The sequence below is a fragment of the Vanessa tameamea genome, chromosome 6, assembly GCF_037043105.1.
Source record: "Vanessa tameamea isolate UH-Manoa-2023 chromosome 6, ilVanTame1 primary haplotype, whole genome shotgun sequence".
NCBI classification, from domain to species: Eukaryota; Metazoa; Arthropoda; class Insecta; order Lepidoptera; family Nymphalidae; genus Vanessa; species Vanessa tameamea.
This window is the reverse complement of record NC_087314.1, coordinates 6,279,379-6,296,623: the sequence shown is the minus strand read 5'-3', so window position 1 is coordinate 6,296,623 and position 17,245 is coordinate 6,279,379. Positions and strand designations below refer to the sequence as shown.

Sequence of the window (17,245 nt, the reverse complement as noted above, 5' to 3'; positions counted from 1 at the left end):
AGCATATTAATGCAATACGTTCATATGCTTGTAGTATCAATCGAAAAGCACAGTTGCAAACTCGCTGCTCCTCCTGCGCACCCTCATTAATGGACTATCATTAGTTTTATTTAAAAAGAAATACTGCACCGCAACTTTGAAACACGTGATACATTTTCAACCTCATATATAATGATATATGATAATCTATCTCTCTATCCTCTTTCTGTATCTGTTTCTTTCCTCTATCCTAAGGTTGCCTGGAAGAGATCGCTGTTTAGGGATAAGGCCGCCTCTTGTGCATCTTTCTTAAATGTGATTCAACTTTATGTTTACTGGTGTACAATAAAGAGTATTTTGATTTGATTTTTGATAATCAGCTTAATATAAAATAGCTTATGACTGCAAATATTTCCACCGAACGCCCATATTATTTATTTATTTTTGTAACATTTAAAATGTATTAAAAAACATACAGGACCATACAATTTTTTTGCCTTATTTGTATTGCATGGCGTAATTGAGTCAATAATAAAATTACAATTTACCTAGACGTACTCCGAGGCGTTATCTTGAAGATATAATCTGTGTTTGACTAAGTACCTGAATCATTCGTTACATCGTATCCAAATAAAGGAGTCATTAACAAATGAATTAATCATTTCTTTACATATTGTAAATGATGGGGATGTTGGGTAACTTATTTATTTCATTGCGAGATCTAGTATAACATTTACTAATATTATGTGAATTTAAATATTCTTGTTTGACTCCCCAATGCTTTCGTCACCGCCTAGCAATTATAAACACAATTAAGCAAATGAAAATTCACTGGTTCCATCCGAAACCAGCGTGTAAGATTCACGTGTTCTAGTCACGGGTTAAGATATTGATACAATTATTTATATATTGATTCAATAGACTTGTTTATAATATTGATAACTTTAAGGTTCGAATACGTATGAATACATTTAGATATACGGACAACTGTGACAATGGAACATATGACGCTGGCCGTTTTATTGTTGGATAAGCAAACAAACGTTATCAGGGAATCTGCTCTTTCTCACTCAAAGCGTTTATTTATAGAAAGGTAGGCCCTGACTGCACCGGCACGTGTTTTAACTTAAACCCACGCAGCATCTAGGCCCTGGTATTATTATACAAAATATTACCGGTAAATATATGTATATAACATAGCTTTATTAATAGCGTTTTATGGCATAAAAAGATTATATTTAATTAGTTAAGAGCTATACATATAATCCGTTGTTTGTGTACTTATTAATGTTATTAAATTGAAATCTATATCTTTATACTAATCTAATGAAACGAAAGAAAGATATATGCAATTAAAACATTATATTATTATATTTCCGTAATGATTGAAAATTGGTTTTCTCTGTATATTTCTAAGTGTGGTTGAATATTTCGTTGAAGAAATTGTAATGAGAAGATCAACAGCTTAACGTGCCCTATGATATAGTGAAGGTAAATATTAACGAGTGTTAAATATAGACTTTTATTTGCTCTTGCCTTGGTCTAACAAACATCGTCCTATATTTAGTTTAGTAGCAACAAGTTTTCGACACCTACTTCATCATTTGTTTGCTGTTCATGTAGTTATATAAGTTGCAGTTCACATAATATTGTAGATTATAGTAATCAAGATCGAATAGTAATTAAAGACGATTTATTTAGAAATATTTTGTTTATTTAAACAGATTTGTCTAACTTGAATTTAGTTTTTTCATTAAAATTACGAACAATACAATTATCTAGTTAGATTTATAAGCTCGGACATTGTTATCAGCACAATTTATATCATAAAATAATTAGTTGGCACAGAACATTTTAAATAATAAATAAAGTAAGATTTGTCTTTAATATCTTGAAACATAGATGAAACATTTAGAAATGTTAAGTATTAGCTTCTCTCACTCCGCGAGTAGCACTCTCCAGTCAAATTCATTTGTGTCAGTCGTAAGCTATTTTTGTCAACAATAGCTCTGCAACCTTGTTAATGTCATCTGTCCATTTCTTAGTTGTTTTCCCTGATCTTCATTTGTCTTTCACATTAAATAAATGTCCAATATTCAATAGTATATTTAATGAAATATCATAAATAAAAAAAAGATATATAAATATATATATATATATATATTATATGTACTACGCACTTGATATGGCGATTCAAATATTCATTCTGTTCAACTGAACTGTGGACTGTTTACCTGACATTAGTGTGGCTTTGCCATTCATATAGAGTAGGGCGCGGACGGAGCGGCGCATAATTCGAATTATATTATCCTGGACTCAATTGACAATATAGTAATCAAGTAAAATATTAAACTGATTAAATACCTAGTTAATAATATTGTAATACCACAATAGAAAAAATATTAATTTATTTAAAGACACCATCATACAATCTATCAAATCTATAGGAACATTTTGTTACATTATGTTGAACGAAAAACGTAAACGCCAAGATGTTCCCAGCACTTACAACGTTTTATAACTATTCTCTACAAGCGATGTAGCGCTGTATATTTTAATAATTTGATTAGATGACAATAAAGATTTATAGCTGCAGCAAACTTTAGTTCTAAGTTTCTAAATCTTACCAATATTTGAACAAATAGTTTAAATGAACATTCTTGTCATAAATAATATTTGCAAATACTCTAAATTTCTCTCTTTTAAAAGGTACGTACTTTGGGTGAAATTTTAATCAATAGAAGTAATTTCAATCACTATAGTATACATATACCATGAAGTATATCAAAATGGCTTTTCCTTTATCGAAATGTTTTTAAGCGAAACAGGAAAACGAAAGTATTTTTCTTACAGGTTAATAAAAATGTTATTCTTTCACCTTTATGTGTCAGAACTTCTTTTCAGTTCGTATATCAACAAGTCAATATTCGTTTATAATTTGGTCCAAATGATTTCTGGCGTTAATATATTTTTTTTATTTTTACCTTGAATCGTGTTATTGTATATGTGAACGTAAAAAATTAAAAATACCTTTAAGTTTTTTACAATATCAGACATTTCGGAACCTGATATAACAGAATCAATTAGAATGAGGAGGGTAAAATGTATGACCTAAATCAATATATCAACATTGTTTCAAGTCTGTAACTCATCAGGAATTTAGTTAAAAAACAATTACAAAAATTCCATATTCATAGACATTGCTCGAAGCGAGTTAACAAAAACGCGGTAAAATAGTTTGAACATGTTATTCAGTGAAGTTTTTAATTGATATATAATCATAATATGAGTTCACAAGAGCAAATTGCTCTTCGTCATTGGTTTTATTGGTTTTTAATGAATAATCAGTATGAACCCCGTACCAATGTTTCAAATCAATCATCATTAAATTATTATTATTATTATAGGTAAATAAGGTTTTTAAAATTAGACTATAAATTATCTGTATTATGACACTATTAGCCAAACACACCTATTTCTAAAAACATTAATTAAAAACAATATTCAACAACATTATCATCTTCAGTAATAAACAATCTGCTAGCACAAATTCTAAGTTATTATTGTTAATTTTTGTGTCTTGTTTATAATGCGTGCATGCACTTTAATATAATTGATACTATAATTGCAAATTACAACTATTGCAAAAAACAGTTACAGTAGTTACATAATAATCTTCTCCATCAATATTTTAAAGGTGACGTGTTTGTTTGTACGCGCTCATATCTATATCTTCCAGTCTAATTAAAAACAATGTTTGATATATAATAATGTATGTTAGCCCATTTATTGAAATTTTTTATTGACTATTATTCATTACGATATAAGCTATAACCCACGGAAACGGAGCATTAGTTTAAGATGGGTGCAACCGCGCGGAATCTGATAGTCAGATTTTATTTTATAATACCATATCCTGCCCAGGTAGTATATATATTTTTTATTAAATATTTGCTGGATGTGAATTCATTTATTCCTAGTGTCAATCACTTTCCAACATTTCAATTTCAATTTCGTATCGGTTCGCGTGCTTTTATTTTTTACTGTTCCTGAAATAGTATTATTCTCGGTGCTGCGTATATTTTTTTATTCAATAAACAATCGAAGTAATATTTTTCTCGTTCTATTTAATTTCATAACAAGTAAAAAGTCTTTATATTTTCTCTAACGAATTTGAACTTCAATTTATGTAGTCTACTTTTCTATTATGAAATTTCATTTAAAAAAAGGTAATCAGCAAATAAATCTGTACCTAAAAATACCTCATTACGGCTACATTTCCAATACTACAAATTAATAATAAGATAAAATTCTAATTAAAAAAAAAAACCTAAATATCTTTCCATATTATTATTCTTCAAAAACATCTAATTACGTAACATAAGTTTTATAAAATATTTTTTGTCAATTAATAACTTCCTTCTAGGTCTTTAATATTAACAAGGTCTTAGATATTTTAATTAGATGCTGTCCGCTAGAGCAATTATAATAAGATGTTATATTATCTGGTGTAATAGTTGTATTAATATCGGTCGGTTCGGAAGTGGTCATGTTTTTATCTATAACGCTCTACGTGCAGCTGGGCAGTGGTTAAAACGCAAAAAGCGGAACATTATGCATAACATTTATCAGACAAGGAGTATTTGATTTTTAAATAAAATGATTACTTATTTTTAAATAGTAAATAATTTAACTAAATACTATATCTGTTTAGCTATTTATCTGTGATGATCTTTCAGTAAAAATAACAAATAAAAAAAAAAAAATGGAGCATCAAATGAATTAACGTACTTGTCTAGACTCACTGTTAACATTAATCAATTTAATTATTGGTATTATTCCAAATTAAGCGACTCTTCGCATTTAACTTAATAGGTAATTTAGGAAACGATGATTTTTTTGTGTTTCCAGGTAACTTACTTATTTATATTTTTAGATCACGCAATATTAATATTTAGGAAATATATAAAGAGGGGTGATAGTTTATAGGTGATGATCATATGTTGTGTTCATCTCATAAATAAATTGTCATTTTGTATACACAAGTATTCGCAATCACCATACCTACTGCAAAAAAAGTACACACTAAATTTAGATACATTAAAAATACTCCTACACGGTCTATTCAAGTGTTGGTGTTTCTTATAATTATTCACGAATGTCAATTATTATTGATTACCGAAATATTAAATTGACCGTGAATAATATTCTATTGTTTCATTCGTGTTTTATTTTAATTCTTTCATAACATATAAAAATATTATATTTTATTAAAATTGTTTTCTCTTTCTTCAGCTATATCACTAGCCTAATAACATAATTTATTAGTATCAGTAACTGTCATTGTGAATACATCTCACTACCTACACGCCCTTAATTCTTTTTGTGTTATTTCCAAAGAAAGACCTTTTGATATTTAGCAAATATCATTATTACAACAATACATATTGGTTTGCTGACCTTTCTGTCGACAATTTTCCATATACTCTACAGATATTCTACGAAATACTTTCCTTTTTTCAATTATAATTTCGCTAAGCCTTATTTAGAAATTCGTTAGTATCGACGTTTAGATTAAACGTTATAAAATATATACTAAAATTAAAGATAAATGAATAATATAGTCAATCAATTTAGTAGGTTTACCAAAAAACAAACATATTAAAATAGCTACAGGTAACGTTTCTTTTAATTTGTACATTATGGTTACAATGAATATATAAAAAAAAATTATTACGTTCATTCTTTACGACTGTGATTTATATAACGAATAATTAACCATTCATCTCATTTAAAAATGTAATCATAAGACAAAGAACCGAGAGCTATAATACGATTACGACATATTAAAATTTCAGATTAATATTAGTATTGGTACTCACGCATCACGCCTAGTGCGCTCATCCCAGAATTTGTCCCAGAACGTGGACCTATTTTTGATACGCAATACACTGGTGCTCAGGGTGCGGGGTAATGTACTGCCGGTACTAGCCGACGACACGCCAGTAGCCATGCTGTGCTCTGAGGCAGAGCTCTTGGTTATAAATGTCGACCCTCCACTTGCGCCCAACCCTTCAGACTGAGAGCCTGTACGATGCATTTCGGTGCTTTTAGCTCACACTGACCACATAACAAAGTACTCAAATCTCATTGCTGACTGCCGGGACTGCCTTATCTAAGCAGTATACTGTTGAACGTTGGTCGTGGTCGGGGTCGTGTCTCTATTAATTTTGTTTCAATTTACGATTTGCCAAGTGACGTCAACTATCAATTGCATCCCGTAATTAATGGCACTTGTTGCCAAAATAATATCGATCACTGTAATCCATGCACACTCGGAATTATATTAAAATGTCAAATATGAACTAATTTTTCATTGTTTTATCGCACCCGTGTGTTCTTATCGACAACAACGCAACTAGTGTTTTTATAACTCGCGAACTTCGGTAAACATCACAACAACGCAATCAATAAAACAATGTGCTACTGAATGTTTTCAAGGTTTTTTGATAAGGTTAGGCCTTCATTATCATACATCTTTGGCACTTCATAGGCGAGTCAAAGAATGTGTCTAGTTCATCAGGTGCAATGAAATAGTAAACCGGGGCGGACTTGTCGAACCAGTGAATGACCTCGGTGATGTCCAACTGTGAGCTTCGTGAACACACCTAATACTCGTCAATAAGCACGTTTTTATTTACGGTATATATGGCAATAGTTATACAATACGGATTTGCATATTACCTATTGTCTCTGTATCCGAACGAGAATCGTTATTTTGTGCAAATTTAAAAACAAATAAAAAAAGTCACATTTTAATAGGGGTTAACGTTTCGAAAGGGGCTTCCTCGGCGCACAGGACCGCAAAGCTAAACGTATCTTGGCATTGAAGCAACGTACCGCCGGCGCGCCGCGCGGACTGTCAATGGAGGAGAATACGGCGCAGCGGCGGCTGCCGGCGGCCCGCGGCATCCCACTCACTCGCCCGGCCACCGCCGACAGTGCGCGACTTCACCCGAGGATAAATTTGGCGCTAATGGAACTGGCGGGCGGTGAGCGCCGGTAATCAATGTTCGACGTGGAAATCGAGGGACAGTTAAAGTATTATCAACGTTCAGTTAGATTCAGGTGTATCATGATCATTTGAAATTCCTTCGTTATCAGATGTTAGACATATTTAAAGATTTGTTGGTTTACATAATATGTAAAGATAAAATCTAAATCTGTAAATTGAAACATTCGAAAACTGTTAATTTCCGAGTGTGTTTGAGTTGAAATTCAAAACAAATATGTGTATATAATATGACAAGGGTCGATTTCAAATCGTTAGGTGCACCGGGGGTGTACCTGAAGATATTTGGAAATTAATGTAAAAAACTAGTTTTAAAATAGGTGACCGAAGAGATGATAAGTGCAACGGAAGATTGATTTATAACGATATTAGTAGATAGATGCTTTGTGCTTTTGACTTTTTTTGTCCCAATTAAAATGAGCTTGACATGGCAGTTCAAAGAGAAATAGGGACCGGGAGTATTAACGTCGAACGTATAACGGTCGCAATCTCACGTAAATTTAAAATCTATATAAAAGGGAGATCATTTAACAGGTTCATTTATGGTAAACTTATTTTAAAGGTTATATTTATTTGCATATATGTATATAAAATAAAATGTATTAATCGAGTTAAAAAAATCAAATGATGAAATACTTACAACAGAATACTTACCACAGCATCATAAGCTTACAGCACTAACATATTAGTTGAGATGGTGACTTTGAACGAGAAACAAAAAGAGCCAAAAATGTACAATACAATACAAATACAATCATCATAACCAGGACACGTCAAGAGTTAGCTATAGAAGAGCATGCTAAGAAAATCAAGAAGTGTCAATAAAGCGGACATGCCAAGTACGTGCGCAGGTAAGTATACATACGCTCTGTCCAGCTGAGCCGCCTCGACCTCCTTGAATCTGCAAGCAATTAAAAAATATGGAAAAGAAAGATAGAACGAAGACTTCAAACACCTAAGCGGTTCAGGTCGCGCTTACGAGAATGCGGGTCTAGCTTCACACCAAATAGTTTGTGCTGGAGTGTAGTGGCAGGCTTTGTTTCGGTGGTGGCAATAGCATGATTAAGGTCAATCTAGTAATTTTGTAGTTTAATTTAAAACATTCACTAGGTAACATTCTTGTTACGGAACAGCACAAGGATCAATTAAATACATAATACGTTCGCATGCTATTACCAGTGTGTACGCTTTTGTGAGTAAGCTCTACTTAACTGTTAGTTGTACAAAACATTTATACGGTATTTTATTGGAAAACGGCTTACTTTAATATGTTTCGAAGCATTCTGGAGTAACTACATTGTTCAGTGTGTCTTGTAGTGCTTAATACTGGACATTATGATTTAGGTACGAAATAAGCTCTAGGAATAGACAATTATGTCTTTTTGTTTATTTTCAAAATGCATTCAAGGTGGATTAAGAAATGTCTATACATAACAGTTTAATCCACAGTCACTCAAAGAACCTCGAGGATAATTAAATTTAAAATACTTTAGTGTATTTTCTATGAGTTTGAGTTGCATATCATACATTTACGGATGCGGAAATGTGCTATTTGTTAAAAAATATTTCTTTGAGAGTATTTGTGGTTTATGTGTGCACGTTTTGCTTTAAAAGCTTTTAAAAGGTTTACCTAGAAATCACTTGAATTCACTTCACTTTCATTAAATTTTTTGATAAATTTCACAGTATAAACCGTTTATTGTGGTAACGTTTAAATTTATAGTTCAAAACCTTATTTTGTACACATAAACATTATAAAAATTTTGACAAACACATACATGTATACGTACTTAAATTTGCTTATATCAGATAGTAATTATTAACAAATTATTGTTTTAAAGAAATTTGAATAGTTTTAAGCCAATACATACTATAGTAATATAATTTTATTTAGATAATTTTCATTACCGCAAAGAAAATATAACGTTATTTCAAGTGATAATAAAATAATTTGTTTCGGCAATAACTTTATCATAAACTTATAATTTCGTTAATGTGACGTAAGAAGTGTCTTCATGTTCGTGATTCATTAGTCTCAGTACAATTGCAGTTGAAATTGATTTTATTACATCGTAATTTAACCCATAGTAATAATATATTAAATAAACTTTGTTTTCTCATTGAGATAAATTAACCCATGAAAGTTTGTAAATTACCTTTACGTTAAAGGTAAGTTGAATTTCGTTTAAGTAACCTTTGGTTGTTACACGCGTTTAAAATTTGTATATATTGTGTAAAAGTTACAATGTATTGTACATTGTAACTTTTAAACTGGTCTTGAGGGTAATATTTATTTCATACAGTTTTATATATTTATTTTTTATTTGAGTTATAGAACTTGAACTAGAATATTTCTGAAATTTTGGTTAAAGTAATTTGTTGTCAAAATAAGAAATTTGATAATAATTGTTGTTGCAGAATAGAATTATCTTTGAAGTACCTTGTAAGATTCTTCATGTTAAATGTTAATAATCGTTGCCTTGATTAAGTCATTAACCTGCATATTCTAATGACGGAATTCATGCTATCATCAAGGCGTATTATTAATTTTCTTTTTATTTTATTTTAATAACTTACATCAGAATTGGAATGAATAATTTTTCTATTTTTTATTTATAATAGCCCGTGGACTTACCTCTCGCTGGCAATCGAGCTGTTTCGCGACATCGACTTGGGCGACATTTCGAAGTCGGAATCAGATCGGTAGAGGAAGGACTCGCGGCGCTGGGGCATGGATTGGAGAACCAGCGCAGCCGAGGGTGAGCCGCCCTCGAGTGGGGAGCGTGCGCCCCCCGCAACACCGCCGGCGCCCCCGCCATTCTCCACATCGAAGCTGAAACAACAAAACAAGGATTAACGACTCTAATTTTACTAGTAGGTAAAGGTAACATCTTTGTGATAAAGATATTCTTGAATTTTGGCATATAGCAGTTCCGGAAATATTGTAAAAGATTATTTTTATTACATTTACAAATAAAATCTGAGCTCATTTTGCTATAATGTAACTATACTACTTATAATATACTCATCATTTATACTCATTCATACCCTTATCCCATTTCCCATTATCCCATTTATTAGGGGTCGGGCACACTGAGTATTATCATTCATCTATTCTCTTTATTGTCTGTACAAACGAACACATTAATTCACTAATCAACACAAATCGATGAAGATTTTTGTATAAATCAGTTCAATATATTTTTTAAATTCATATATTAGTACCAAAACAGCATATACATGGTGAAGAATATGATGTACCTAACAAATATAATATGTGCGTAAATAATTTTCGTGGCAAAACAGAACAAAAACCTGTATAGTAATAAAAAAAAGATAATTGTTTATAAATATAAAGTTTTTACTCCACGTAGATGTAATAGGAGGCATACAAAAATACCATATGTTTTGCACTAAATTTGGAATACAGCTAATGTCTACGTTATAGCCCACAAGTGGTATTTCAACAAATATCATTTGTGTGGTATACGACGAATTAATATCGACGTAAAGCCTATTTATCATGACATCAATGTCAAGTGTGTGCCAAATAATCGTTGATGACTTACCTAATTGAGAAGTATTTGACGAATACTTCAATAAGTAGGTCATATAATTGAAAGCTGTTACTTGTAAATGGTATTAATTTTGATAGCAATTATTGTTTCTAACTATTACTTAAGGCCATTGTGCTCTTTGTTAACATATATTTTTATGCATTTATAACATTGCTTTTGAAATATAAGTTTTATAACTAAGATAGAGCGTCATCTTTGTCACTCAAGGAAGCTACATGACGCCTTAAATTGCAGACAACGATTGAGCATTTCACAAAATTGGTTTGACACATATTCATTAACATCGTTATCAGCGCTTAAGAGTTGCTATTCGGGAATCGTTGTTTTTTTTAATTTAATGAGATTTACGACGGAACCACTCCCGCGTGATTTAACACGTAGGGGGTGGTCAGTCTAGTGTAGTAGCAGATGGCGTATAAAGCGTGACAAAATGTACAAAAATATGACTCTAGTAGCAGGAACCGATATAAAATCCTTATAATAATATCGTATTAATAAACAGTTAAGTGATAATTCAAATACAAGTGTTTTAATCATGTTAAGTATAATGTATTGGAACGAAGTTTTATTTCTCGTCGTACAGTAGAGTGAATTGGCAGAAATCGACCTTTCCTTCTCTTTGTCTCTTTCTGTTTAACATTATATAAACTAACAGTATTTAAAACGGGATATTTACCATGTTTTTTTATTTTTATTCACGAGTCTCGTGAAAAAGACATTCGTAGATAATGTCGAAATATCGAGCGCAACCAAATAAAAATAAAAAACATGGTAAATATCCCGTTTTAAATACTGTTAGTAATAAAAATAACCATGTTAATTTAAAATCTTATTATTTAAACTTGTATTTGGTTTCTTTTAGATTTAGAAGGAATTTTAATAACAATTTTGTCATTGATTTATATAATGAGGTCAGTTATTTAATACATAATATATACCGAAAGCAACTTCGTCCCAACCGGGTGTCCCACGACACGTCGCGTATTTTTTAAATTGAATATTGACGAGCCGAACAAAAGAGCAACCATTAAGCTACAACACACTAATAATTTTCCCAAATACATTAATATACTTCCATATTTAAATTAAGGAAGTTATTATTGATAAAGAGCATTATTAAATTTCTGATCTAGATAACTAGGTAAATATAAAAAGTTCATAGTTATAAATTATTATTAACTAGCGGAACCTGCGCCATAATTCATGAAATTACCCAAACGGCCCACCATTATACTCCTCGAGGGGTTAACTTAAGAAATTAGCCTATGTCCTTCACCGGGAATTAAACCATACCAAATTTTATCCAAATCGGTTCAGCCGTTCAAGCTTAAAAAGGTAACAGACAGTGACTTTAACATTTATAGTATTACTATAGATTCATATAAGTGAGTATATTAAATTAAACCAGAGGTGGCAGAAAAATCTTAAGTCTCAATATTTTTTAACCGTGGCATACTAATTTCATTTTCGGTTTCAGAGACAAAGAATCTACAATATTCGGTTGAAAACATTTTCACTTATAGTTATTCTATTTTTAAAAATACTTTCACCTTCGATTTAGTTGGGTTATTTATAATGAAATATTTATTTACATTGATACAGTTTCTTATACATTTTATTGTGTGCCTGTGAACAGATGAGAGCAAATAGCTTAGACATTACAAGATACGGCCATAAGGTGTTAGTTATTGTGTCACATGGTTGACATGTTATCAGTTTTGAGATATAATTTAATATGACCCTTGTATCAGTACGTTCACTGATGTCCATTTATCTACAAAACATCAACGATTGATAGCAAAATATTAAGTGAATGAGTGATACTCACGCAAATGAGCATTCACTGGGCCCTACTTACGTAGTAAATTAACTTATCTATTCATTTCATAATAAAAAAAATATAATTAAATAAAAATATCAATAATACTACCAAAAAGATTTTATGTTTAAATATAGATTGAATTGGCTTGTTTTTGCTTTGTAGATAATGTTTTTTTCATTGAAATATAATTTTATTCTAATAGAACAAATTGTACTTTATATATTAATTTAGCGAAATATATCTAATATTAAACGCGATTGTTTAAATCGTGAGTAAATACACGCACTAAATTCAACCAACAATCGCGACACCTCTCGGAATTTTCATGAAAGTGTTCTCCGATCCAAGCATTTTCCTCAGAGGTTCAAGTTATTTCCAATAGAGGTCTCTTTTATACAAGAATTAATTCGGTGTCATTATATCTTTCGAAACAAGTCCAAATTCCAATTTCTACTCATAATACGAACGTAGTTTCTTTAAAAAATTAACATTTAATATTTATTTTATTGTAATCAATATATTAACATTCAAATTTACATAAATAATTTTATATAGAAAAATATATTTTTTAATATTGTATCAAGACTTTTTATACAATAAATTAAATATCGAATCCTTAAAACTAAGTAGATAATATAAGGGTCTCCCTGTTTTATATTTATTATTATTTTATGTCAGATCTTCTATCATATCATAGTCGTATAATGCTGTAAATTTTAATTTTATAGATTTATATGTACTTATTTACTGTTATTAACGACTATAACACTTATTTTGTATTTCAATGTAGAAAAAACTCCATGACTTTTCGTCTTGTTATATTGTCAAATGACAGAGCAATTGACCCCTCCAGATAATATTTATTTAAATTTTATGTAATCACTTTCACCATAAATAGAAACTTAATTCGAACTTTACGAAAACTACAGGTTATCGCTAAAATGGTATGGATACCAAATAAATTTAGAACGAAAGTACTACACTTGCATTAACATACGACCTCTTAAAATATACATACATTTAAATATACATATATATAGCCTACCTATATTTTTCTTTGTTGTCAGAACTGTTTTTACGAGATGGAAAGAATTAGAGGTCCCTGGTAAGACACTGTTAAGAAAAATATTGACAAAACGGAATTGGGTACCTACGTTAAACATTAAAGTAAATGATACATATTATTTCGTCTACACTATTATAATTCGTATTATTCTCTTCTTCATTTTGTGATAATCGCCTATAAAATTACGCTCAAACTTTGTAATTATTTTTGAGGTAATGTTTAATCAGGTATAATAAAATTATCGTACAGTGAAGCGAATGTGAAGTCTCTTTGTTATAAATTTCTTCGTCTTCGTTGGTCGTATTCGTTTACGCTCCATTTTATTGCGCATATATGATCGATCCTTTATTGTAGCTGGCTTCGTTGACCCCTTATCATTATGATAATACTTAATTTATGTACATTCGACAGGTTTACTGTGTTTATAGGTATCTTTTAAAAATATTTTAGTACATTTCGGTAGACATTTTAAAAAAAATAATTCAAAAAATATTACTATTAGTGACAGAAATTGATATTACAAAGCTATATAAATTAAAGAAATAACGTAACAGTTACATGAGGAAAATCCAGTTGAATTTTTAAAAATAATTAAGTTGTCGTCCATCTTTTGAACTAAAACAAGAAAGAGTCTATAAAATGTCGAATAGTTTAAGTATTCAGTAGTAATCCTATCTCTACTAATACATACATTAAACGTGTTCGTTGTTTAAATTAGGTAAAAAAAGTAAAAAAGTGATTACCGAGAACTATATTTTACATTATGTATTATAATATTTTACGCTTTTGATATCTGATGAATACTCCGTTATATCTGATTTTGATATACATACATATCTTCACCATCCGATTATAATCCATGCTCAGTATAGCCAACACTGTATTTTATTTCACTGTTAGTATTTAGTTAATACTAGTAAAATATTCTACGTAAACAACTTAATAACTATGGAAAGTCAAACTGACGTTCCTAACAAGCAAATACTTTGATATTATAATACCTCTATGCTATTGTGTTAACAATTCACTACTAAATAGCATATATTTAATGTATTTATGGGCGAGAGAAAAACAATGTTTTTGAATATATTGTTAAATGTAAAATGTGGAATACGATACGAAATAGATATTGATGGAAAGCCGTTTGATGTCCAGTATCCATTGATTCGCTACACACTTTTTACGATCCAATTGTTTTCAGGATTGCAAAGTTCGTAATTTCGAAAAGCCTTCGATTTTTATTTCACTACACCAAGTATGAGTACCTACATGTAGTCTAAGTAAATACTTAAATGTTTAATCTTTAAAATCTGTTACACGAAAACAAATACATGATAAGTATAATCAATATTTCAGACTAAGTCTATCAATAAAATTAATATTTATCTAAATTTCGATTATTATATACATCAATAATACACATTTTTACTAAGTATCTAGAAGTGGTTAGAATTTTTATTTTGATTCATATAGATGAAGATTAAAATTCAGATCTATACTAATCGACTTGTCATAGTTGATAAGGATTCTATGCAACCATTGCTTTAAATCGTCTGGGCTGATACTAAGAATTTTACGATGGAAAAATCTATAACTCGTTTTAACCCGGGGCTTGAACTCAATGTCTCGAGATAGAGGCCTTATAAACTATCTAGACCAACGAGACAATCACTAGTTATAATCCACTTATCATTCTACCGCCAAAAATTGAGTGGCTCGTGTAATAAAAATGGCATTACGTATTTCTTTTATTGCAAGTTGCCGGCGCATCGACGTGTGGTTTGGTTTTCTAATTACTACGGATATCTATCCATAGATATAAATACCATACTTACCGTTAGACTCATTTGGATGTTTGCCCAACTCTTCTAAACCAATTAAAATTTACAAACGTTGCTCCTGTCAAACTGACAACATTCTTACAAAAAACAGTTTAATTGCATAATATTCATATGTATAAAACATTTGATAAGTATAAACATTATAATTCTTTCATTTCAAATTAATGGTTGATTTTAATGTATCTATCACTGGTATCAAAATAAGATTGAATGAAGCAATAAAAATATATCATCATCCAGAGTTAAATCACTTGCGGGTGAGTTTTTAAATGTGGGTCATGAATATCATCTGAAAATACACACGTACGCACACGACTCTTCCATTTTATTTATAAAATGTTTGCGTTCCATTGTGAAAATTGTATTTTAGCATCACCATTAAGTCGAGTTACTAATATTTTTATTTTAAAACAAATGCAAGTTATATTAAATTTTGTTTAATATACCATTTACAGCTTCATTTTGAAATTGTAACTACAAATTTATTGAGTAAATCGATATCGAATAACATTTAATAATGAAATTCGTGAACAATGTTTTACCGTTATTGGATTATCATATTTTAGGCCATACATAAAGGTATTTATTATGGAATAATTAGGTAGGAGTAACATAATTTCAGTCAATTGAAGCAATACCTGCCAGTAGTACGTCTTCGAGCCGATACTGGTGGTCTACGCAAAGGCCGACGTGACGCACCCCTTGCACTCCACCTTCGGGGTGCTTCACTCCACCTATAGCCCACATTCAACCTCAATAACCTAGCTACGTCCACCACCATCCCTAATATATTAAAAACTATTATTAGTTGTGTACTTTGTCATTTTTATTTATTTATTAACGTTACTTAAATTGCAAATCAGATAAAGTATATAATAAATGTATTGCTTTATCAAACACCGCACTTACAAATGTAACTGATTGGATATATATTTGATAAGACACACAACTGCTAAAACAGTATTATTTAATTGAATTACAATCATAGTCGTTGCTTATCAGAGAGTAATAGAGTAAAACGAGTTCATATTTCAATATAAAACCAGTTTATAATATATTCACATTTAATGTAGTCGGTTCGAGGGTTTTGTTTATATTTTAATTAAAAAATAAAATTCCAGTTTTGTAGTTAATCGTTAAGAAAATGAAGTAAACGCCATATTCATTGGTGTAGTATATTATGTGAGAAAGTTTAAATATATTATTATTGAGAAATGGTTATTTTCATTTTCAGGAAATATTGGAAAAGATTACGTTAGACGGATTGGTCTATTTTGATAGAGGATTCCAAAGGCGGTTGGAATCCTCTTAAGGTGTGAGTTGGAGCTTATTCCACGACGTGAAATAGGCAGGTTTCCTAACGATATTATACTTCAGTGGGATGAAAATAAACCATATGAAAACTCAGTATTCTATCCAATAGATCTTCTAGCTTTTGTTGGATTGGCCTATATGTAAAGCAGCATTGTGGGATTAGGACCTAACCTTCTTCGCGAATGGAGAGGAAGGTTCGCAGTAGTAGGAAATTTACAGACTGTAACTTTGTATATAAATACGGTCTTATATATATTTTTATCTTTATCTGAAGTACTTGTTGTCACCTTATTGATATTTTTAATAAAATAAATGTTAATCGTTTTAAAACTCATACATAATATTTAAGACAGTAGGAAGGCAGAGACGGAGATAAGATATTGTTGAAGTCGATGCTATCTAGATACATGTTCTGCCGTAAAACACTGCTGGGTAGTGGCTTTTTTATCTCATGAACAAGTTTTGCAGTTGATTCCACAACAGTGTGATGATAACAATAAATGGTATATATTATTATTAATATAAAAAAATAAACCTCATAAAATAAAGCATATTGTTTTGCTATATTAAAAA

At 30.4% G+C, this 17,245-nt stretch overlaps 1 protein-coding gene across 13 annotated transcripts in view; it reads right to left on the bottom strand.

The window, feature by feature from the left end:
- The window catches only part of LOC113393514 (3',5'-cyclic-AMP phosphodiesterase), a 335,667-nt gene that overhangs the window by 47,439 nt on the left and 270,983 nt on the right, over positions 1-17,245 (bottom strand). For 10 of the 13 annotated variants that reach the window (XM_064215171.1, XM_026630451.2, XM_026630446.2 and 7 more), the window contains 2 exons: positions 9,687-9,884; positions 7,917-7,952 (listed from right to left, as the gene is read on the bottom strand). In XM_064215171.1, the coding sequence (XP_064071241.1) occupies positions 7,917-7,952; positions 9,687-9,884 (234 nt within the window). Of the gene's footprint in view, positions 1-7,916; positions 7,953-9,686; positions 9,885-15,996; positions 16,093-17,245 lie in introns of those variants that run through there. The other 3 variants (XM_026630453.2, XM_026630442.2, XM_026630443.2) reach the window with 2 other exon arrangements.